This window comes from Sycon ciliatum, chromosome 1 (assembly GCF_964019385.1).
Source record: "Sycon ciliatum chromosome 1, ocSycCili1.1, whole genome shotgun sequence".
NCBI classification, from domain to species: Eukaryota; Metazoa; Porifera; class Calcarea; order Leucosolenida; family Sycettidae; genus Sycon; species Sycon ciliatum.
Genome location: NC_088643.1, coordinates 91,088,943 through 91,111,835, shown reverse-complemented (window position 1 = coordinate 91,111,835; position 22,893 = coordinate 91,088,943). Strand labels below are relative to the sequence as shown.

At 44.7% G+C, this 22,893-nt stretch overlaps 1 protein-coding gene across 2 annotated transcripts; it reads right to left on the bottom strand.

The window, feature by feature from the left end:
* Positions 1-203: 203 nt before the first annotated feature.
* Positions 204-22,863, bottom strand: LOC135806422 (lysosome membrane protein 2-like). Of its 2 annotated transcripts, XM_065320600.1 has the most exons (13): positions 22,558-22,862; positions 20,309-20,463; positions 16,291-16,465; positions 15,800-15,901; positions 12,358-12,459; positions 10,748-10,883; positions 10,444-10,525; positions 8,685-8,848; positions 8,085-8,215; positions 6,387-6,466; positions 3,358-3,415; positions 3,026-3,131; positions 204-1,297 (listed from the first exon to the last, which is right to left on the bottom strand). In XM_065320600.1, the coding sequence occupies exons 1-13, from the start codon at positions 22,660-22,662 to the stop codon at positions 1,176-1,178; spliced, it is 1,518 nt and encodes a 505-aa protein (XP_065176672.1). In that variant the 5' UTR covers positions 22,663-22,862; the 3' UTR covers positions 204-1,175. The 2 variants fall into 2 exon arrangements, with proteins under 2 accessions (XP_065176672.1, XP_065176673.1); XM_065320601.1 differs by lacking the exon at positions 3,358-3,415 and having other exon boundaries at positions 1,171-1,297; positions 22,558-22,863.
* Positions 22,864-22,893: the final 30 nt, after the last annotated feature.

The window sequence follows — 22,893 nt, the reverse complement described above, 5'->3', positions numbered from 1 at the left end:
CCAGTGGGTGGGTGGGGGGTCGTCTCTGGTTCACCATACATACGGTCATACCCATGGCCAAGCATGCTGTCATCATGATCTTAACTGATTACATCAAGAGTCCATGGGGGGGGGGGGGGTGTTATGGACTTTTGAAGACTTGATCCACTACAGCCGCCATGGTAAGAAGTTAGAACAAGGACAAAGGGCTGCGAGAGTATTAAAAAATCTATCAAAGTGAAAATAAGGCAACAGATCTGTGCTGTGGATGCTGTCAGTGTGCAAGGCATTTAGAATAAAGCCAGCAGCAGCAGCGCAGTGGTGCTCGATGAAACAAGCCTCAGAAGTATCCAGATGAACCCAACAGTATTTTAAATAATACCTACAGAGCTGAAAAACTAGGAAGTTAGAGCCAAGACAAGAGCAGCTGCATAGCACAAGATGATGATAGAGATATGTCACTTGAATGTGAACGATGGCACACCCCGGGTGCTTCTAAGTGGAATACGCTCTGTAGTACAGAACGAATTGGTCTAGACTTTATTATTAGTAAACGAAGAGCTAGGAAGTTAAGCTGAGTAAGTAGGTAAGTACAGAAAGAGCATCGGCATTAGCGCACACAAACAGAGGCCAATGTCACTAGTCTCATCGTCATCATCAGCAACAATGGCACCGATGTATTTAATGGAAGGCCTACCATATCTGTAGGTGTATCGATACCATGCCGCAGCAGCAGCAGGAACGGCGCTGTCATCATAGAGTATCTCTCAGTCCCAGACAGCGAGACCATATTCGACGTAAAATAAACTAATGCGGTCAGGACAGCCCGCACTCTAAGTATCTGTATGCTGGCGATGGAGCAAAAGCAAGCGGCCAGCGCGAAAATCTGACTCAAGGCAAATAAATATTCTCTGCTGTCCCATGGTGACAGCTATTGTCTACTGACCTTACAGTGAAGCAGCAGCAGCACTGTCAGTAACATGTGGATATCTGCTGGCCTGCTGGCCGTCTGTTGCTGACGCTGTGCAGTGCATGTGCACCAGCATAGTACGAACAGTAATCTTCAGCATGTCTAACAATACACACAGAGAGTGGTACTGGTACATTGGGGACTAGTATACAACTACTGAATACAGCAGTTGTGTTGACATTGAAGAGAAGTTGTATCATCTCTGTGATCTTCCCAACTATAATTATCATCGTGCATCCTCATCGTCATCGGAGAAATTGACCAGCGGCTGGTGCTCTCCACTTTCACTGCGACAATAGCGTCGCAATCCACTCACTATCAACATTGTGCTGATGAAGATTAGAAGGCCTACACATGGTAGCACATGGTCATTGGGACACATGACAATACCGATCAGGTGATAGCAACAACAACGTTTGTGAATTTATAACAACAACAACAACAACAACAACAACAGATCTCTTATTGGCGATGGTGCCATAGTGAGAATAAAGAATTCAAACAACAACAACCACAATAATAACAACAGCAACAACACCTGTGTAGGGGAAGAGATCTCAGGAGCAATGGAGGGTTTTGGTCCCCAATGGATGTGTTCAACACTTAGGCGGCTAGGCCACATAAAATAGTGCTTTGGGTGTCGGCCACCCACTAGCACGTTTCGATGCGTTCTAAAGAGTTTCATGTACTGTTGCTTACAGTACTGTCAGTAGCCTGGCTAACAGCAACATTGCCCATCACTCATGCCCATCACTCATTGCAAGGGCAGAGAAACAAGCCCTGGCTGGTCCTCCGAGCATGTTCACTGGGCAGCATCTTTGCCATTGGGCATGTACGTGAAGCATGCTCTTGCACAAGAACAGCTGGACGACCTCGATAGGATGAAGAAAGATGTACTGAAGTACCTTTCTATTCCGGGTCTGCCCAGCTGCCCATGGCCATGCACTCCACGGCATCTTATTCACATCTCTGCTATTGGTATGCATTAACCATGTGCAGCTTGCACACTATGCCGGTGCAGACAAGCAGCCATAGGTATGCTGTCACTAAAGAGAGAGGGCCATGGCGGATCAGGACCTCCAGAAGAAGTTCAAGGTCATTCTGCCAGCATGTATGTCTGTGCTGCTGCTGCTGCTACCCAGCGGACAGCAGTCACACGTCAGCCGCGGAAGCAACTGCTCAGTGTGGCTGATAACTTCATTGAATGCAAATGCTGTCTACCGGTCCACCTACCTGGGCACCTCTTTTCCGGACACCATTGATACTTCATGGCAAAGTAACCCAATTTCCTCTTCACTCCTAGTTCAACACTTGAAATCCTCTTTGTTTATCTCTCAGTTTGATCGTGGTTTTAAGCGTTTATTATGGATGATCCAGTTTGTTCTGAACGATATCGTGCAATTTTGTTTGACAACATTGGGAATGTTTAGCCTCTCACCAGCTATTTATTGCCCAGGTTCAGCATACGTTTCTCTTCTTTTCTCTTTATGTTCACCACTCATCCGCCTTTTTTCTAAACATTTATATTTTTTCTTATTGGTCCCATCGGCCTCTTTATATTTGTGCAGCTGCACTGTTGAGCTTCCGATGTAAAAAAAACACAACAAAAACACCGTTGTGATGAATAATTCCGTGTGGATTTCTTGTGCATTCAATGATAATGTTTGAGCTCAGCAGAACAACTCTTTATAGTGTCAGTAGATGGTAACATAGAGCTACATGTTCACAGCCGACAGTGAGATGTGAACTGAGCTGCCACACACCCAGTCGAGATACCGAGATAGATTCGCACTCGGGTCGTCTTCAGTGATTGGCTGATATAGTACGGGTGTCAATGACGACGGGCTTTATTGCTACCGTGTTTTCCTAGGCAGGCTTTATCGGCTCACAGCGGGGAGAGTGGCTCATCGCCTACAACCATAGAAAGGGTACGGTATAAACCTGAAACACACTTCTTTCTTTGTTTGATGTGGCCTTAGCACATGCAGTTGGAAATCCACCATCACACCAAAATACTACTTGCAAGAATCGCTAGCATGCACAGTCATGCACAGTTGGAATATGAACAAGGCTCACCTCCACCACCGATAGCAAAATACATGTACTTGGAGGTAACTATCCTGTATGGTAGGATGACAGACTTGTGCAGCTTGGCGGCATCTCCAGGCAAGATAGTTGCACACTGTTGCAAAAGTGGACACAAACACAATTTTAACAGGTAATGTGCCTACACACAAACAAACAAGCAAGCAAGAGATGGCAGCAGACATGGCGGACAAACACACTAGCAGATACAATAGTAGCAACAGCAGCAGTAACAGCAGCAGTAACAGCAGCAGTAACAGCAGCAGTAACAGTAACAGCAGCAGCAGCGGCGGCAGCAGTAACAGCAGTAACAGCTCGCTTACTTCTTGTATCCAGAATACAGGGAAGTAAGTATGGCGGATATTTTCAATGCCAAAGTGCCTGTAGTATGTAACAAGATTGCAAATACCAATTAAAATACACACACCCACACACACACACACACACACAGATTGACCAAAAGCCGGCGTAGGAGATCATTTTTTGTGTGGGAGAGGACGGTGTTGGCCAGAGCATAACATACAGTCAACTTCGCTTATAACGACACTCGACGGGGCATCAGAAAAGTGTCCTTATTCGCGAAGTGTCGTTATACCCGAAGTCTCATTACACGTGTCACAGTTGGATGGGACTTTGCTCTGAGCATGAATATTATGTCGTTATTCGCGAATTGTCGTTATATCCGCAGTCGTTATTAGCGAAGTTGACTGTACACTTGATATACAGTACACCTTCAGAACAACGTGCATACAAGTGGCGTCAAAATAGGGCTGAAACGATCATTCAATAACTCCTAACGATCAACCAATATCATGAACGATTGATTTATTGGTTTTATCGATTGCTGTTGGCTTTACCCGTGTACTGTAAAACCAGAAAGTCTAAAGCGGGATTCACAGAAGCTTGTTTGCGATGCGACAGCCGCGAAACCGGGAAATCCCCAAATCGCAGCCATCTCGCACCCCACGCAACTGCCGCAACTGGGCCATTGCAGAAGTAACTGTTAGTTGAGCTTGGCTCAACTTTTGCGATGCGACAAGCGATTTGGCGTACAATTTTGACCTTTTCTACAGCTAAGTTGTACAAAGGTTCAAGAGTTGCCTGTAAAATTGTACAAGTTGTACCAAACGGTGCGATTACCATGGTCACCAGCAGGTGACATACCCACCTGCATTGAACTTCGCGCCAAATCAGCAAGGCGTCGTCGCATCGCTGACTTCTTCTGTGAATGGTATTTCGCGAGTTCACATCGCACGCCTCCGTCGCAAATCGCGTCGCATCACCCATCACATCGCAAAAAAAGCTTCTGTGAATCCCGCTTAACGAGTCACAATGTTTTAACGACCAATTTTTTTTCGTTATTTGAAGAAACGTTATCCCGAACCCAGTTCGAGATGTCTGTGTAAAGATGCGCATACCGTAATGTCGCGTGCATAAGCCGGATTTGTGCATAAGCCTGTCTCGTGTAGAAGCATGAAATCTGCAACAGCTTTTCGCGTACAAGCCTGTCGCATGCATAAGCCGGGCCAGTACACGAGACGCGCCACGTGTCGCGTGCGTAAGCCGGGCTACTACGCAAGACTGGTGAGCGCGCCTTTTACATGTTCATGTTTGCATGGTACCGTACACTTGCACACGCGGAAAACGTGGGAAGATGCGGAAATCAACACCAGCTGCGCTCGACGGCCATGCAGCACTCTTCAAGCTTCAAACTTACCTTTCCCATGGCATTTTCCGTCTTGTCCCTTGGCAAGTTGGGGACGCGGTTCAGGGAGCGAAAAAAAAGAAAAAAAATCCCGTTGGAAAATGTTGGTTTTGACGTCCAAAAGTCAGCAGTTTGCGCATACAAGCCTGGTCATTGAGTGGTGCTTGTCATATAAGCCTGTCTCGTGTATAAGCCTGTCTTGTGTACAAGCCTGACTCCATCACCGGCTTATAGGCATATAAGCCCCGGCTAATGCACGCGACATTACGGTACATCGATGCACGTTCTGGGTGGCCAGGTAGCCATCGTTAAACTTTCTGCACGTTATCATGCCAAAATTACAAAACGTTAAACTTCCGGTCGTTAAACTTTCCGGTTTTACAGTACAGTAAATATCGGATATAACGTGCCCCTTTGATTTTCGAAAATGTATCACTATATCCGGTGCATCACTATAGCCGATTTGCATGTTTGACCGACACATGGCACATGACTGCACATGAAATGATGCGTACACGCTGGAAAAAGCATGCTGAAAGTGCATGCATGCTCCGCGGACTGTGTACCGGTGCATGACACAGAGCAGTGCATGGCAGTGCAGTACGAGTACAGACTGTACATGTAATAGAACTTCGATACATCATGTGGCATGGCTGCTTCTTCAGCGTGTTCTCCAAAAAAAGCCTGAGCTGGATCCGTGCTCACGTAGATCGTAGATCTACTCGGTGTCCAACGAGTTGCGTAGAGCCAGAAATAGACATGAGTGGCTGTGTACGTGAGTTGGCAACATCATCGTGAGAGGCAACACAGCCAGAAACGGACAAGAGCATGCAGAAAGATCACTCTTGATCATTATATGCGATATTTTCCTGTACATTTGATATGGTTTGCTTCCTGAAGGCCATCACAATAACCGATATATCGGTATAGCCGATAATAGTGTATATAGTGATATTTTAGCTGTATTTTTTCTGATTTGATTTTGATTTTGACGTGTTCTATCACTATAACCGGTATATCATTATATCCGGTCACTTTATAAACGATACTTACTGTACCTCAAACACCAGTTTATGAAGAAATACCACGATAACTTCGCTACTTTAGAAATTTGTGGCTCCGGACCGCACTGTTGACATCTGTAGACATCTGGCTGGTTTTATCAACATGAACTAGAAAATGTCATGTTGTTTCTGGAGCGAAGAATCTTGTCATCACCCTCTGGCAACTGCTCTTATCGCCGGCCATGCCCGCAAATGAACCAAAAAGACAAAGTCTTCACTACCGATCTCTTTCAAAGCCACAACTCAATTTTACTGCACTTGAAAGTACATGACTGTACTTGAAGTACTCGTGTTCACTACCGGATGGAGTGCAAGGTCTAGAATACTGTCACTGATATGCATGCATGACAAATCGTTAGCACTCGTTTTGAACACTACTGTAACGATTATCGACTGCACTCTTTTAAAACGAGCGATATGCGAGTTATCGGTATAATTGTTTCAGCCCTACGTTAAAACTAGTATTTCGTAGTCGAGGTACTCAATATCCAAAGTAAAAATGGGTGGTAAGGGCGCATGCGAATTATGGAATAGAATGTATATAAAATTCATACCACATCTGCATAGGACAAGACAAACTTACTCGGCCAAATTGCCACTGTAGGGTTCAATGTACAAGTTAGTCTGCAGGGTCTTGACAGCATTTAGCGTAACGCCGGTGATCTAAACACACACACACACACACACACACACACACGCAGGAGCAGATGAGCGTCAGTCTCAACTCAAAGAAAGAGAAAATATCAATGCATCGTATCCAGTGAGTGCAGTGTAAGAGTTCAATGCTTGTATGCAGGCCAATGAGCAGTCATAGAGAATGTGTGTATCAGGGGCGTCGGACACGGTACGGTCACTACGGTATTGACAGTACCACTTTTTGCCCCAGGTACCCCGTGAATCAATAAAATACACTGATCTGGACTCTAAATTTCCAAAAATGTTGGCTCCGCCATCCCTCTCCCACGAGTAAACTGTACTTCAGATGACTGACCATACCACCCTAAAATACCTTCCCAAGCCCCTGTGTATGCAGGGCAACGAGTGCTCCTACACACGTACGTTCGGCAGAGCGGAGCTATTTTCTAAGGGTGCGTTCTTAAATCCTCTCGGAAAAGTTGGAGACTCTCCGAAAAGTTCGAGAACTGTTCTTATATCCTCTCCGACTTTTAGGAGGCTCTCCAAAGCTCTCCAAGCTCTCCAAGCTTCAGAGGTGGTTGAAACTTGGAGATTCCCGCGGTTTGGGATCAGCGCATGCGAACTACGACTAAAAGCCACGTGTTCAGCATGAGTGTACGCATTTCCCTTTTCGCATACGCACATACATTCATCACCCAAGATCGCGGCCCCTTTGACGCTTCATTTTGCTTGACATGTGGAAAATATCTCGGAATTCTTCGAGACCCGTTCTTGAGTAATCCCAGTTTCTTCGACTTCTCTTTTCTTCTTCTTCTAGAAGCCAGAGAATATCAGAACGCACCCTGAGTACACTGGGATGGAATGCTAGATTAAATTTGTCACCGCCACTTTGTATCAAAACAGAATTGCCAATACAGTCAGACCTCGCTTATCCGGTCCTCGTTTATCCGGATCCCTCGCCATCCGGAAGAAAATCGCTGGTTACCGATGTGCAGCATATGTTATGCATACAACATAACCGGACCTCGCGATCCGCATACCGGTGCATGATTTTGTGTACAAACTGGTTAAAATGTGTACAAAAAGCTTCGTCGTATCCGGTTGCATGTGGCTTCCAGAAGCTAGAATCAGGGAGTTGTACAGGCAAATGAGGTCCTTGACCTGCTGGGTGCATGTGGGCAGGACTTAGTTGCATGCACTTGTCATTTTTCTCGCTTGTTTTACATACTGTGCACGATAGTTGTACTGCATAGGACCCGTCTACATGTATGTACGATGTCACTGCTTATGACATGCCACATGCATATACAGTATGTGTGTTCAGTTATCCGGTTCCCTCGCCTATCCGGATATTTTTGTGGAAAACAGATGTGTGCGGTTAAGCGAGGTCTGACTGTACTAGGCACAGGTCTAACCTTGTTAGTACAACATCGGTAACCACGGTTACAACTTACAAGGCAAATCTCATTAGGAGACAACCATCAAAAATCCCCTGGTGGCTGAAACGCGTACATTCACGTCCGGATAGTAGACACTACTCATTATGAGACAAACAACTTGAACCCCCCGGGGGTTATCTATTAACAAGGGTCGACCCGTAGTTAGAAGTCCCTTAATCCGCAAGTCCCATGCACCTGAAACTTACTGGCTCAACATCCAGCGCAGTGTCCAAGATTCGACCAATGGGAGCACGCGAAGCATGAATACTGGCATTGTCACGGAGCTGGGGTTCGCCATGGAGGAAATGTGGCTTGCTCACAAAGATAGGGAAGCCACCTAAATACCATGCACCACAAAGTAGAAGCAGAAGAAGCAGTCAAAACAGCAGCAGCAGCAGTTGTACTAATAATTGAGCCGCACCATGACAAAAGGATGCTTATGGCAAACATTTCACAAACTGAGTTATGGATACAGCGCAATGGCTGAATTCTCACTGCTTCTGTTGAAAAAAAAACGCATTCAAAAAGCTTGATAAATCGCAACGAAAACTAATCGAATTCAAAAAGAAAATGTGCACTCTCAATACTGCATACTCCACTTTCAAACGAGTTTTTTTCTCATTTTGATGTCTCGTGCCATAAGCACCCTTTTGTCGTGTCGGGGCTCAATTATAATACCTACGCCATCACCAAGCTGAGATCTCAGAACGAACAAATTCATTCTCAGATACTGCTAATTGTCTACTGGTACACCGGGTGTCCCTATTCCAGAAAACTCTACAAGTGGGAAATGAGTTCAGCTCTACCTTGTATAAACGATATATTCAAGAGACCGCTGGGACCGAATGCGAACCAGCCAGCCTGCTCCGGGTTCTGTGTGGCATTCTCCATCTCCGATTCGGGCAATACATAGCGCCTGCATGTAATCCTATCCACTTTCACATCCTCCGTGTACTGCAAGTCGAAACTCCTAGTAGGTAAAAAAATACAACAGTGACAGTGACAGCTACAATCATAGCAATAATATATAAAGCTGATTGACAGCTGAGGTAATATGAGAGAGAGAGAGAGAGAGAGAGAGACACACACACACACACACACACACACACACACACACACACACACACACACACACACACACACACACACACACACACACACACACAGTGAGAGACAGATAGATCAAACAGCTGGAAATAGTATGCAGTGTCATCAAGATTGTAGAGACTTGTGGTAACAGTCTCCAGCTCACTCAGACAATAGCTACCAAAAGTGACCTAAACCAAGGTTGTGCAACTTCGTAGAGAATGAACCCTCGGCAAAGTTATGGTTTTGTTTACATCATCGTGCATGGTGGCCTTTGCTGCATCGCACACCAGTTTACTAGTGGCGAAACACCCAAACGTCTCTTATTCACATGCCTCAGATATGAGCACGTCTCTCTACCGGGCACATTCGACGTGTGCTTCGATTTCAAGTTTCTTTCAATCTCTTGTACGCACATGCTTATTTTTTAAACCCTTGTCACTGCCAACCTATGTAATCCACACATTGTCATCAATGGACTGAGTGCTAGATAAACTTCATCAAAAACTGACATGACACGTGGTAGGTGAGCTTCCTGAGCTACGGGTAGTGCCCGGTCCCAAGGTGCCCACATAACAATGTATGATAATTCGAACCTCGAACTGCGCATGGCCGCTTAATTAGAAGTGCAACGGAAGCCAGCGCGCGCAGCCCGAATATCTGCACATGATTCGCATAAACTGAATGGGTTTCTGTCAGGGAGTGCTATTTTTACTACGCCGCTGGTCGCTAAAAGCGGGCACCATCGCCCACGCAATGTAAGTTTTTGTCGTCGGCGGACCCCATGGAAAGCTGGTATCCAGAGTTGCACACTTTTGCCTTGTCTTCGGAGCTTATGTCCTCTTGGTGTCACCAAGGTAATCCCTATTGTACATTGCTAAAAAAATGAAATTCACAGTTTGCGTGAGACTCGGTTAGGTCGAGTTTTCCGCATCCGCAGGAACACCACCCTCAAGGATAGCTCCCAAAACAGTGTGTGCGGGGGGGGGGGGGGGGGAAGAGAGAGAGAGAGAGAGAGGAAGTAGATCAGACCCACCACCAAAGTGGTCCAAAACCGAAAATCCCGTTATGCATTGCTACTTGTACAAAAGGTGAACTAAAAATGCACGCGCATTTCCCTTCATTACCTCAGTGATGCGGTGATTCACCCTGTACCTACATGCATGGTGTGACAGGATATCCTGCAAATCATGATGGTTGCCTAAACAAAGGGTTTTGAAGAAGTGGGAGTGATAATTATTATGTGGCATAGCTGCGGAGTTATACACACTGGTTAACGTACTGTTGGTCTCATGGTCATAAAGGAATTCCCGTACCTCTACCAACTTCTACCAGCCTCAAACCTGGTAGATCTGGTTGAGGAAAGCAGAATCACATTTACCAAAAGAGCGAAACCTATAGAATAAAAACGAATGATGCTTTGGCCAGAAAAGACTCCATACATGTACCAATAGGTTAAAGTACGGCATCAAAACCAACCTGTTCACTTGGTCAACAAAGGCATACACCAGCTTCACATCATCACGGTCCAAATAGGGACGGAAAACCGTACCGGCGGTGCCTGCAGAAAACAGCCCAATACGCCGTGAGCATTATCTATACATTTACTGAGACATGTGGCAACTTTAATATCTGCCCATACTGTTGAGTGGAGCATGAAAAGGACTAAAAAACGGTTCCGGGCGAGAGAGAGAGAGAGAGAGAGAGAGAGAGAGAGAGAGAGAGAGAGAGAGAGAGAGAGAGAGAGAGAGAGCCAGACAGAGAGTAGGGTACAATCGCTTACCATTGATCATGTTGGCATATTTTGAGTTCCACGCATCCAATTCCTTTTGTCCCAACCAAGTAATGAACTTAGCCACTTCATATTCATCTGTGCGTCCAGTATTAATAGAGCTTTCACGACCCACTGTGTTGTTTTTCTGCACCATTATAAGCAATACAAACACACACACACACGCACACACACACACACACACACACACACACACACACACACACACACACACACACACACACACAAGCACACACATACACACACAAGCACGCACACACATACATGCACACACACAAGCGCATACATGCACGCACACGTACATACATGCACACACACGCACACACGTGCACGCGCACACACAGTGAGTATTAACAAGAACTGCTGTATACTGTACTGCAAGGAAAGCAGATAAGAAAAGTGTGATGTGTACACAACAAAATTAGGGGCCGTCCGTAAATATCGAACTTTTTTCACCAAACGAATTATTTTAGTTTAGACTCAACCCCTCCCTCCCTCCCCCTCAGAACGTAAAAAATGTTGACATACATGCATATACAACAGCCATGTACATGAATCAATGTTTTCTGAAACGAAATTGGTCAACCCCCGGCCCCTCCCACCCCATAACGAAATTATTTCGTTTTGTGAAAAAAGTTTGATATTTATGGACGACCCCTTAATAACCTATTAGTAAAGGCTGTTGGTTTGAACATTGGAGATCTGTTAGAGCTAGGTGTCAGGTTGCTGAACGTCTCAGTAGTCTGTCAGTTTCATGCCCAATTATCATGTTTTCTGACTGCTTATTATCTAGTTACAGTGGCTGCCGGTTACTCGTAACTCGTACGCATGGGTCCTCTATTATTTTACAAAATATATTATTAATAAGTAAAGCGAATTGTACCGGCAAAGCTAAATGAACGTGTAACACAATATACATGTACATACAAAACAGAAAGGTTCCAGGCTGTCAAAAGAGTGGTCAATGCCCGAGGGCAGAGCTACTTACAACAAGTAGAGGAGGATGACAAATTCGCTGTGACTCTCGAGTTTCACGCACTAGGCGATCACCAGACAACAGCAATGAAAAAATCTGGATGCTGGCGTATATACAGCAAAACCAGTGACTAACGACCACCCCTTGGGGCCAGAGAAAGCGGTCATTAGTAGCAGGTGGTCCTTAGTTAGAGATTTGCACCGCACAACCATAATATGAATGTGAGACCATCCGTGCCTGGCGAAGTGGTCTGCAGTACCAGGCTGGTCGCTAGTCACGGTGGTCTTTAGTACCAGGCTGGTCGCTAGTCATGGTGGTCTTTAGTTACAGGTTTTACTGTACCCACAAAGTTAAGACGGAGGAGTCACAATGAATTTTTCATCCTCTTCTACTTGTTTTATATACATGTAAATACGCAACATGCAATGAAGTAAAGAATTAATTTCAGTGCGAAACAATGACATTGCTCATTTAGCTTTTCCAGTACAATCCTTCTGATGAGATGGCAATGAAAACATAAGGTACTGAACTGTAGCTAACGGTGTCACTTTACTTATTGCGTTCATATCTTTCTTGTCTCCCTAACACCTTTAAAAGGCTATAAGTTAAGCTTCAATTAACTCACCAAAAGTCCAAAAACTTCTGGAATCAGTCCTTGTGACAGCTCATTCATGAACTCAGAGAAGTTAGTCTGCTTGCCCCAAATCAATTTATCTGGCGTTATTGTCTGCAAGAAAAACGCGCACAACAGAAAAAGGGGAAAAAGTCCAGTAGTACTGGGGCCAATTCAAAAAATCGACCTCTAAAATACATGCCTTGACACATGTTGGCTAACAAGGATTTTTCGGTGTTATTTGATAGATAATGTCTTCAAGAGTATCTTGGCCCAGTATGGCGTGTCCAATCGCGTCCAAAGGTCCCGAAATCACCCTCGATAGGAATACAAAATTGCCGAAAAACTAAGTTCTCATCGGCTATATTCAAGCATTTTCAAGACTTTCTCGGTACTATATTGACTGGACCTGGGAGTTTTTACCCTTTTATGTGTCAAGAGCTATAGTAACACCGTACATACACAGGATGCGAACCGACGCGCATACTGATTTTGTGCGAGAGTTGGAAAGATTGAGCATCAAGTAGTGTAGTTGTGACATACCAGAAATGTGTTACCTCGTTTGGACACTTTCTTCAAAGTTTTGCATTGACTCGCTGGCGCTTTTGCTGTCGGAACGTCCACGAATGAATCGATGCTAAATTCAGCAGAACCTTCATTACAATGTCATCTTGGCTCCCCGGAAAAGTAGGCATGATTCCAACAAGGAGCAGCACAACAATTATGTGTGGAAAGCAGGGGAAAGTCATTATAGCTTGCCAAGCCAGTTGTAACTATTCATAGGACTAATCTACAACCGTGGAAAGTTTCAGACCTGGCTAACTTCATCGGGCTGGAATAAAGGCATTTACTTTGTGAGTACTGCTGCACAGGAGGTGTTACAGTAGACGAGCATTTGATTCGAATCTACAAGAGCGGCTAGTGTTAGTACCATGATTTGAACACACCGACCGTGGTGATCAGCTACCATTTGCACAAAGCCTATTTACCAGCTCAACAGCTCTAGGACAACTGCCTTAGGAGTGCCATGCTGCAGTGAGAGGGAGTAGCTATGTGGTGTGTAGTGTTACAAAAACGAAATCCGAGTACCTGGAGGTAACCTATCCCAATATGCAACACCAGCAGTAGAAGAATCATTTCCTTGTCACAGAATTTGATGGCTGGGCCTAGGCAGTGTGAAACTACAGGTATACTTATAAAACACTAACTGCAAGAAAGAGTCCGATGTCCAATGTCATGGCTTGTCTCTCCTGAACTGATCACGGCACGTAGTTGATGCGATTCAAGAGCGGCGGTGAAGAGGGAAAACATGTTCATATAATACCTCATGTATTAGTGGCTAAAGAATTGTCCCTGACTGCAGAGCCAACAGTGATGGTGTAGGTGGCGGAGTAGAGATGGGCTCAGCTGTACGGCGTAGAGTTTCCAAAGCTCAGACGGAAGAACAACTTCAGTTAAAGTGAAACATATGGAAGCGAAAGTATTCGCATCACAATGTTGGGATCGATCAGCTTTTTAAACTGCAGCTATTCACCTGTGAGCGTTGTCCAACTGCAGCCTTGAAGTCTTTTCAAAGCATTTAAGTATAGTGACAAGTTAGCCAATGTTTGGACTGTTTTAATATCTACTAGTATGCAAAGGATTTTGGTATTTTCATTTTCATCATTTTTTCGTTACAGCACTGCCATCGCATACAAATAGTGTTGTCCTTCTTACATTGCTGCGAGATCTATCGTATTATCTACACGTACTTCGAGTAAATTAGTTCAGGTTGCAACTGTCCTATAGCACTTCTTTCCTTAGACTCTGACAGTTTCCTACAACCTTTTCCTTCTCCTGTTAGTACTTGGGTTACAATACCTATTCTCTCAGTTGAAGTGTAACGCCGAACCGTCTGACGCTTCTCTCGTGTTTGCAGTCTGATAATTATAGTAATGCATGCCTGTAAATAGTCTCATGTACCTGCTAGCTGCACATCCATGTACACGTACCTCAATGCTAACATTCGACGCGACATGTAATGTACAATCATGTACATGTACATGTACATGTCCAATAGCCAAGTTTCATTGCACTTTGGAAATTTTGTTTTGACACCGTAAAAGTACAGTACTTGTCGCCGTACTGTATCTACTGCTTATTCTGAGCAAAATGAGGTGCTACTTGGCCATATACATGTCAGTAAAAATGGATATAGGAGCAATTTTAGTTAGGTTGCCATGGTAATAACGGCCTTTTTCTATTTTGATGTTTTTCACCATGTTCGGACACAATTCGGCAATCGAAATCTATGCCATCGTGTTCAGGAGGCAAAAACCATCCAGGAATGATCATAAAATCCATGTTAGCAAACATGTGTCAAGTAAAAGTGAGAAATTTCAAATGGGCCCTAGGACTACAGATAGCAAACAGATATTCACGGATGTTCTTTTGGTATTACAGTAGAGTCGCACGCTGAAGAACGTGAAGCCCAAGAACGTCCAGCCTGAAATACTAAGAACACCACAGCCTAAAGCTAAGAACGGCGGTATTGGTTTTCTGGCAGCTTGTCGGATACATATGATCCAGTACGCACTGTTTCTAAGAACGTGCTATAAGAACACAGTCAGATAGCTGAAAAAATAAGAACGTCCCAGGCTAACCCCTTGGAAACAACGTTCTTGGGCGCGTGACTCCACTGTACCCGTGTGCCAGTAGTTACAAGGAGCAATATTTAAAGGACAATTTTCCTGGACCGGTCAAAGCACACTAAACATAACAAACATACACCCTTACGACTGCGAGATTAAACAACTACTTCAGTATCAATGACACTATACAGGGTGCTAGCCAGGTCAAAATAGTAGGGGGGGGGGGGGGGGGGGCAGGGAAAACAGTTACCCCGTAACCCATTTTTTCCCATTTTCAAAATAACGGTCTTGCAATGCGAATTGCAAAGTACAGGGCGAACACCTGACTTCATCCCAGACAAATGTACCTTTATGAACCCACAACAATGATAGTGACACGAAAATGGCTTGCGAATGTGTTCACTCTGCTAAGTACACATGCATACCAATATGTGACTAATCCAAGTTGCACACACTGTCCCAACCTGACTGCCCACGTAATTGAGATTCGGGAGCCATCCGGGCATTATCGATAATTTTCTCGGGACAAAAAAGTTTACTTCTGACTCTCCCCCACCCACCTACCCAACCAAACGAAAAATACATTGACTTGACAGCTAGAATGGATTGATAATTCAGCTATCAATATTTTTCAAAACGACAACTCTCCTCGACCCACCCATCCACTGAAGGAACTTTTTTCGTTTTGTGTAAAAGATCGATAATTGTACTCGTACTGGCAAATGAAGTACTATGAACACTATTATTCAGCCCTCATGGCCGTCCGTGTACAAGCATGACCAAAGAAGGTATGAAGCAAAGGGCTCGGAGGTCGGTGCACTCACTTCGAATGGCTGGACATGAAGATCTGCCAAAACGCCATACTCAAACAAGCCACAAACCGGTGCCAGGATAGATAAGGGATTCTTGCACAGCGCTAGAACAGACTAGGAAATGAAAACAAAACAAGCACACACACACACATACACACACACACACACACACACACACACACACACACACACATACACACACACACATACGCACACACTCCTTCCATGTATTGTATTGTATTTGTATTTATGGATTCTGTGAGGGCACACCAACCACCCAATGTGCACCCGCAGTTATACATACACACAAACTCAACACAATGTCAAAGGCGTTGCCAAACCCTTGCGGAAGTGCTTCCTCCGGCCTCACACTGAAAAAAGTCTGGAAAAGGTTCTAGATTCCCCACTTGCAATTGGGTACTTTGAACTACATTCCCAGCGCAGGTATAGTAGAATGAGCAGAACATTGTGCATAGCTACGGCAATAAGCCCATTAGACTTACATGGAAAAGCACATTCGGTACAATGAGCTGATCTGTCAAGGGATTGAGGTGCACTCCTTTGTTTGCAGCATTGGTTTTCGTTGCATTGAATACATAATAGGCGTGATGGTTGAAGCGCACAGTATTGCCATCATCACTAAACCGGATGCTGTCTGGTACTGGGCCAGTGTACTCACTGTCAGAAACACACATGCATGCACACACACACACACACACGTACACACACACACACACACACACAGACACGTACACACACACACACACACACACACACAGACACGAGCACATACAATCATACACATATGTATACACAGGCACGATAATGCACACATACACGCACACAGGAGCACACACGCACGTACACACACGTACACACACACACACACACACACACGCACACATATGACCATAACTTACACAAGTCAGCAATGGAACAAGATTATTTTTTTATTTCTTGTTACTCTGAGTTTCATGATTATTTACCAATCTTCAGACAACAATGATGATGTTGAGTCACCTCCACCATTACACTGCGCTCTTTAGCCGACTAGACCCTCCTGCACACAACCATCACCACTGCGAGGACACTTCCGTAGACGATATTGAAAATTCCTTCAGACAGCTGTTTCGCTAATACATAGCTCATCAGTGAAGGTTAGGCCATGGTAAAAAATAAAGTTGATTCTCAGGTCATGAGCCTGTGAAAATCGGTGCGAGCGAGCGATTTTTTATTTTATTTCCCACAATTTTTATATTTCCAAAGATAGGGTCACACATATGTACGTCACAGGTTCATATAATTATTTTATTCCCGTAGCTATGCAGAAGACGTTACTTCAGTAACGTCTGGCGCTAGCCAGGGTCCACACAGCTTTAATTTGGTATTTGTGTGTGTGTTTGTTTGTTTGTGTCACGCCTGGCGCTATCCCGTATCTGTCCCGTATCTGTCCCGTATCTGTGACTACAAAGGCTCTACAGGATTGTACATAACAGCTGTCCACAATATTTGCGGGCTCCTGTATCTGTCCCGTACCGTACCAATATTCGTCGTATTATGCATACGACTCCCTGATGTAGAGGGGGATTTGGAAAGAAATAGGGAGACGAGGAGGAAATTAAATTAGAATAGACGCCGATTAGGTGATAGGATGCGTCAGCATAAACATACTATGGAAGAGAGATCCCGTCGTCTCCAAAATAAGCGTGAACGAGCGATTCAGTGCCGGTCACAGGAAACGTCGGAAGAGAGATCCCGTCAACTCCAGAACGCCCGTGATCGGTAGAGTCCGGCGGTACCAGGCAACGTCAGGACAGACATCCCGTTGAGTCCAGAACGCCCGTGATCGGCAGAGTCTAACCCGGTCCCAGGAAACGTCAGGACAGACATCCCGTCGAGTCCAGAACGCCCGTGATCGGCAGAGTCAGCGCCGGTCCCAGTAAACGTCAGGACAGACATCCCGTCGACGCGCAGAAAAACTAAATCTGCAGCCTCTTTTGGCGTCGAACAGGATACGTATTTATATAGGAGACTGTAAAGTTATGAAATGTCCAAATTTCGACGTGAGCAGCAGGTCACTCGCGTTGATTTTTTCGACGTGCGAGCCAAATAACGCGAGCTGAACTTTCGCGTCGCAGACATCCCGTCGACGCGCAGAAAAACTAAATCTGCAGCCTCTTTTGCCGTCGGACAGGATAGGTATTTTAGGAGACTGTAAAGTTATGTAATGTGCTCCACAGGCAATCATGCATTCGGCGTCGTCATTGGCTCACCAGGTCGATGTAGATGTATTACTACAAAAAGGCCAGAAAATCCGATTCCTGTATTAAAATCAACTAATGATCGCTGGCGATTTAATTTCGCTGATTTCGCCGCTTGGTACCAACCGGCCAAAGTAAATCGCAGGCCAACGTTTGCCATATAGGCAAATGATGCATGATTGAGCAATGGATGCATGTGAGAGCAAAAATACCGATCGATTTCAAATTTGACGTGAAACTGCGCGTCACGTCGGAAATAACGTGCATCTTAACCTCTCTAATCGAGAGGTTTCTATTTCTCATCGGCCAAAATTTGTTGATTTACAATATAAGGAGATAAAAATTAAAGAAGGAGCAAAACAAAAGTAGATGATTATTAGAGAAACAACAATCCGCAATAAATTCTGCAAATACTTTTGCCTAACTCATAATATTCAAACCGATTGAAACGTTTTTGCAATACAGTGATGTGGCCAATGAACGGAAAAAGACAATTCCATCAGTTCTTATAACATGTACGATGAGCTAGGCAAAAAAGCATAAAAGCATAGCGTAGGGCCCTGAGCTTCCAAGCTCTCTCGTTATTCAGGCCATGGAGTAGAAATATACCGGTATTTTACTACTCCCTGATTCATGCCTTTCGCATTGACCCGTTTTCATGTGCGCATATTAGGGGTGAAACGATTAGTTCGAATATTCGAGTATTCGTTCGAAAATCTCAAACGAGCGAGTATTCGAAATTTTGCACTCGATGGTTTTTTTTTTTTTTTTTTTTTAGTACTGGCATTCTATTTTTCAAAAACTTCTGTTGTACTGCTCATCGACTGGTGTACATGCATTATTCGTGCCTTTTAGTCAGTATTTTATGACTTGGACGATGCGATCACCACGGCAAGTAAGGTTATTTTTGTTTTGAGATAATGAAAGTACTGGTGGAAATCGTTACTTTACACTCTGTACAAGACGTTGGCGACTTTTGTGCTACGCTCACAGATAATTTCTTCTGAATTGGTCGAGAACTCACAAATCTAGCGCTTTTGAATTTCGATAAAATACTCGAAATAATCGGATACTCGATCGAATATTATGAATGAGTGATCGATTGGTCAAAAAAGATACTCGTTTCACCCCTAGCGCATATGCATGCATAGAAATTTAAAAAATCGTCGGTGCGCCGCCAAAAATCGGTGCGCGCGTACTTGAGAATCAAAGATAATTTTTACCATGGCCTTAGGTTCACTTAAAAGCCCATGTGCTTATGCCCGGGTATAGATTGAATGATTAGCTATGCCAGTTTTGTATGTGGAAAACCATATAATAGCAGTTTGGTCTATATTTCTAATCATTCAACATTCACTGATGCGCTATGTAGTAGCGAAACAGCTGTTCGAAGGAATTTTCAATATCGTCTACGGAAGTGTCCTCGCAGTGGTGATGGTTGTTTGCAGGAGGGTCTAGTCGGCTAAAGAGTGCAGTGTAATGGTGGAGGTGACTCAACATTTCTTCAATGGCCGAGAGCTCTGTCGCACCCTGGAACAATGATGATGAGGAAGAGTATGAAGTCTGATGGTGAAGGGTTTTAAATTACTTCGAAGTAACTCATGGGAAGTGCCACATAAGGTGTTGTCAGTTGATGATCACACGAAAGCTATGACAACATATGGTCACAGACTGACATATGAAGTACTACTTTGAAGTATGAACATAACACAGCGTGTGTTCACACACTGGAACATACAAGCAAACACAGACATGAACTCACGCGCACGCACGCATGTACCCCCCCCCCCCCCCACACACACACACACTCAGATCCAAACACCTATAGGGACAGACAAGGCGGAGAACTGAGACAAAGGATGGGTGACATGCCAAGCTCCCTTGGCAGAGGGTCCTCGTTAGGTGTACCACAACTTGAATACTGTAGTGTCTTGTATAGAAGCCTGTTTTGAATACAAGCCTGATTTTTAAGATACACTGTCAGCACATAAGCCTGGTTTAGTGTTGACATATATAGAGATACGTGGTTTGAATAGAAGCCTGACTTGAACAGAAACTAGCACTGACATCGGCTTATACGGCCGTAAGCACCTGCTTTTGTACGCGACATTACGGTATTATCAATTTGAGTTGAAACTGCTAGCCCAAACACCACATGAATAAAGTCACTGCTGAGTCTGGTAAGGCCTTTCACGCCATTACTCTTTTTAAAAATCAGTACAGAGCAACAAAGTAATCAAGCACAGCATTGACAACTTACTCATACGTATACGGCCCAATCTCGTCCAACTGTGGTACAGATCCATTCAAGACGTCGTCAAGGTTGGTGATATTAAAAATATAGATATTAAAATCTCTAGTGACGGGCTTCACCCAAGACGTGTAGAGTGTAGTGCCGTTGGCATATTGTAGTTGCTGCAGAAAATAGAAGAAACAGCAGAAAGAACAGACAGTTAATGTCATCATCCTAACATGAATCTGATGCTCGGGATACCGTATTTGAGAAGAGAAATTAGCGACAAACCTGGCTATTACATTGAAATCAGTAACTCCACGATGCGCTCTCGACCGACCCACTTTATTTGCACATCACCACTATAGCCAGGAAAATTCAATTGAGATTTTGATAATGAATACCTGCCAAGCACTGAGAGGGCTTTTTTTAAAGGATGACCCCAACAATTTGTGACATTATTGATTACAATTGTAGATGATGATGATGATGATATGCATCACATGTTTACGCATGTTCAAGACTCAAAAGAGGTTTTCAGGGACTGTTCATGGAAGGAGTACTAGTAGATCCACTGGTGCTACAGCTATGACGGTACAGAATCAATAAGGACAACTAGACAAGTCACTTGGAGTGCTCCAAGAACAATATCAAGACTTGTTTATTGTACACTGGTTTTCGGGATAATCGAGAGGAATTTCGGGATCGCGGGAGCTCATCCGAAAATGCGGGATACTTGGCAGGTACGGTATTGTCAGTCCTTCCAGCTGTTCTGCTCCAACAAAGCTCATCAGCAGGGATAGAAGACAATGAATGGTTGACTGAGGTGAACGAATGATACAATACAGGGTAATATGATAATACTGATAATAAAAGGTGCGCTAATGCGCCAGTTTTGCCTGATATAACATTATTCTCAGTCAATCATCCATAGTCTACTACCTCCACTGATAAACTCTGCTGGAGCACTGGAGCAGAGTACGGTGACTCTCAAACATTTCAATCAGCCTGCTGGTGTATTGGGCGGTCGACAGAAGGAGAACATGCTTCATTGAGTAGGTCAGGTGAACCCGTTTTGGTGCCTCCACTCAATATGAACAATAAAGGAAGAGAGTACTTAACCAATGGCCAAGACGGAGCCCCTGACGTAGTCAGGCAGGGTGCTCCTCTGCCCCAAGACTGCTCAACACCCGTAAAAGGATAAGGTATACCTGCACGCTCATCCTCACAGACCTCAGCTGATTGAAGAGCTTGAGCCTTTTGAAGATGACATGTTCAATCACCAAAAAGCTTGCCCTATTGCTTTCCCTTCCGTGCCTCGCTTCCTACTATGCTCAGGATGCCTGTTTTGGATCATCAGTTGCCTGATGGTCGTGGAAACTCTGCATCCTCCTTTCTCTCTGCAGTGTGGAAAGATCTGCCATATAAGGGCATTGAACACACTTCGGGTGGTGGAACACTCTTCAGGCTTTGAGGCTTTGAGCACTCTTCAGGCTGTGAGCACTCTTCGGGCTTTTGAACACCCTACTTACTTACATGTACATGAAGAAGAATATTCCAAGTACCGTAAAATCCCGCCAGAGCGCCCCTACCTCCGCGACCCTTCTAATAGGTCCAGGTGGGGAGCTGAGGTCGGTGAGGAGGGGATGGACGAGTCTACTTGCCACATTCAGTAGTACATGAACAAGTACTCACCCTACGTGAACTGTGCGTGCGTCTTGTACACCGACCAAAGGTCAAGAGCAGGGAGTCGTACAAACCCGTCACAACCCAGGGTTTGTTCGATCCCTGGTCAAGAGGGTGTGAACTGTTGCGTACATTTCCAACCGGGTCGAGCACACGTCTGCAGTGCAGTGCGGCATCACACTTCACAGAGTCATACGATAATACAATCATTATCACTTCCCTGACAAGAATTCATGGAGGGACGCATGGGAGAGACGGGGCGTCCGGCGGGATTTTACAGTACATGTGCATCTAAATTTCTCATGCACTACGAACTATGGCCTGCACACTGCCCTACTTTCCCTCTAACCTGGTACTGTGTCTTCGCTACGTGTGTATTGTGCTGTACTCGTCTGCGGTGGCTCTCATCGACACTGTGTCACAGTGTGTGCCTGTCAGTTATCATGGTTATGCCTTGCTGGAACAGTGTCCTATGAAAGCTTCAAGTCCTGATATCATGCCTATCCAGCAACCCACTCCTCTTACGGACAAGACAAAAATTGACATCATTGCACCCTTTTTAGTTCCTACTCTTCTTCCTCGTCACTTACCTGCTTCAGGAGTCTCCGCACCAGATAGGGAGAACCGATGGCAGCCACTAGGATAATTGCACCTAGAATGATCAAGAGAGTCCCTGCAACACCTCGATTACACATTCTCTCGGGTAGAGAGCTGCAGGGAGCTAAGAACTTCACTGCTTCAGAACACCAAGGAAACAAAACACCTACAGCCTGGCCTAGACGAGGATGTAACACTTCATATCCCAAACCAAAAAAATACTGGGAAGAAGCTTTTGTTTGACTATCCTGTCGTGAACATTATGAAAGTGCTCGAAGTCGTGTCTACAATGTAGAGTCTACGATCATTGAGTGTCTCGTGGAGTGTGA

What these genes read in the sequence shown, in the direction of transcription:
- LOC135806422 (XM_065320600.1), bottom strand. Translation starts at nt 22,662, where the DNA reads ATGTGTAATCGAGGTGTTGCAGGGACTCTCTTGATCATTCTAGGTGCA. An exon ending in ATATGCCAACATGATCAATG is followed by an intron (nt 10,526 to 10,747) that starts GTAAGCGATTGT and finishes TGTTTTCTGCAG; the next exon opens with GCACCGCCGGTACGGTTTTC. An exon ending in CTGCGCTGGATGTTGAGCCA is followed by an intron (nt 6,467 to 8,084) that starts GTAAGTTTCAGG and finishes GTGTGTGTTTAG; the next exon opens with ATCACCGGCGTTACGCTAAA.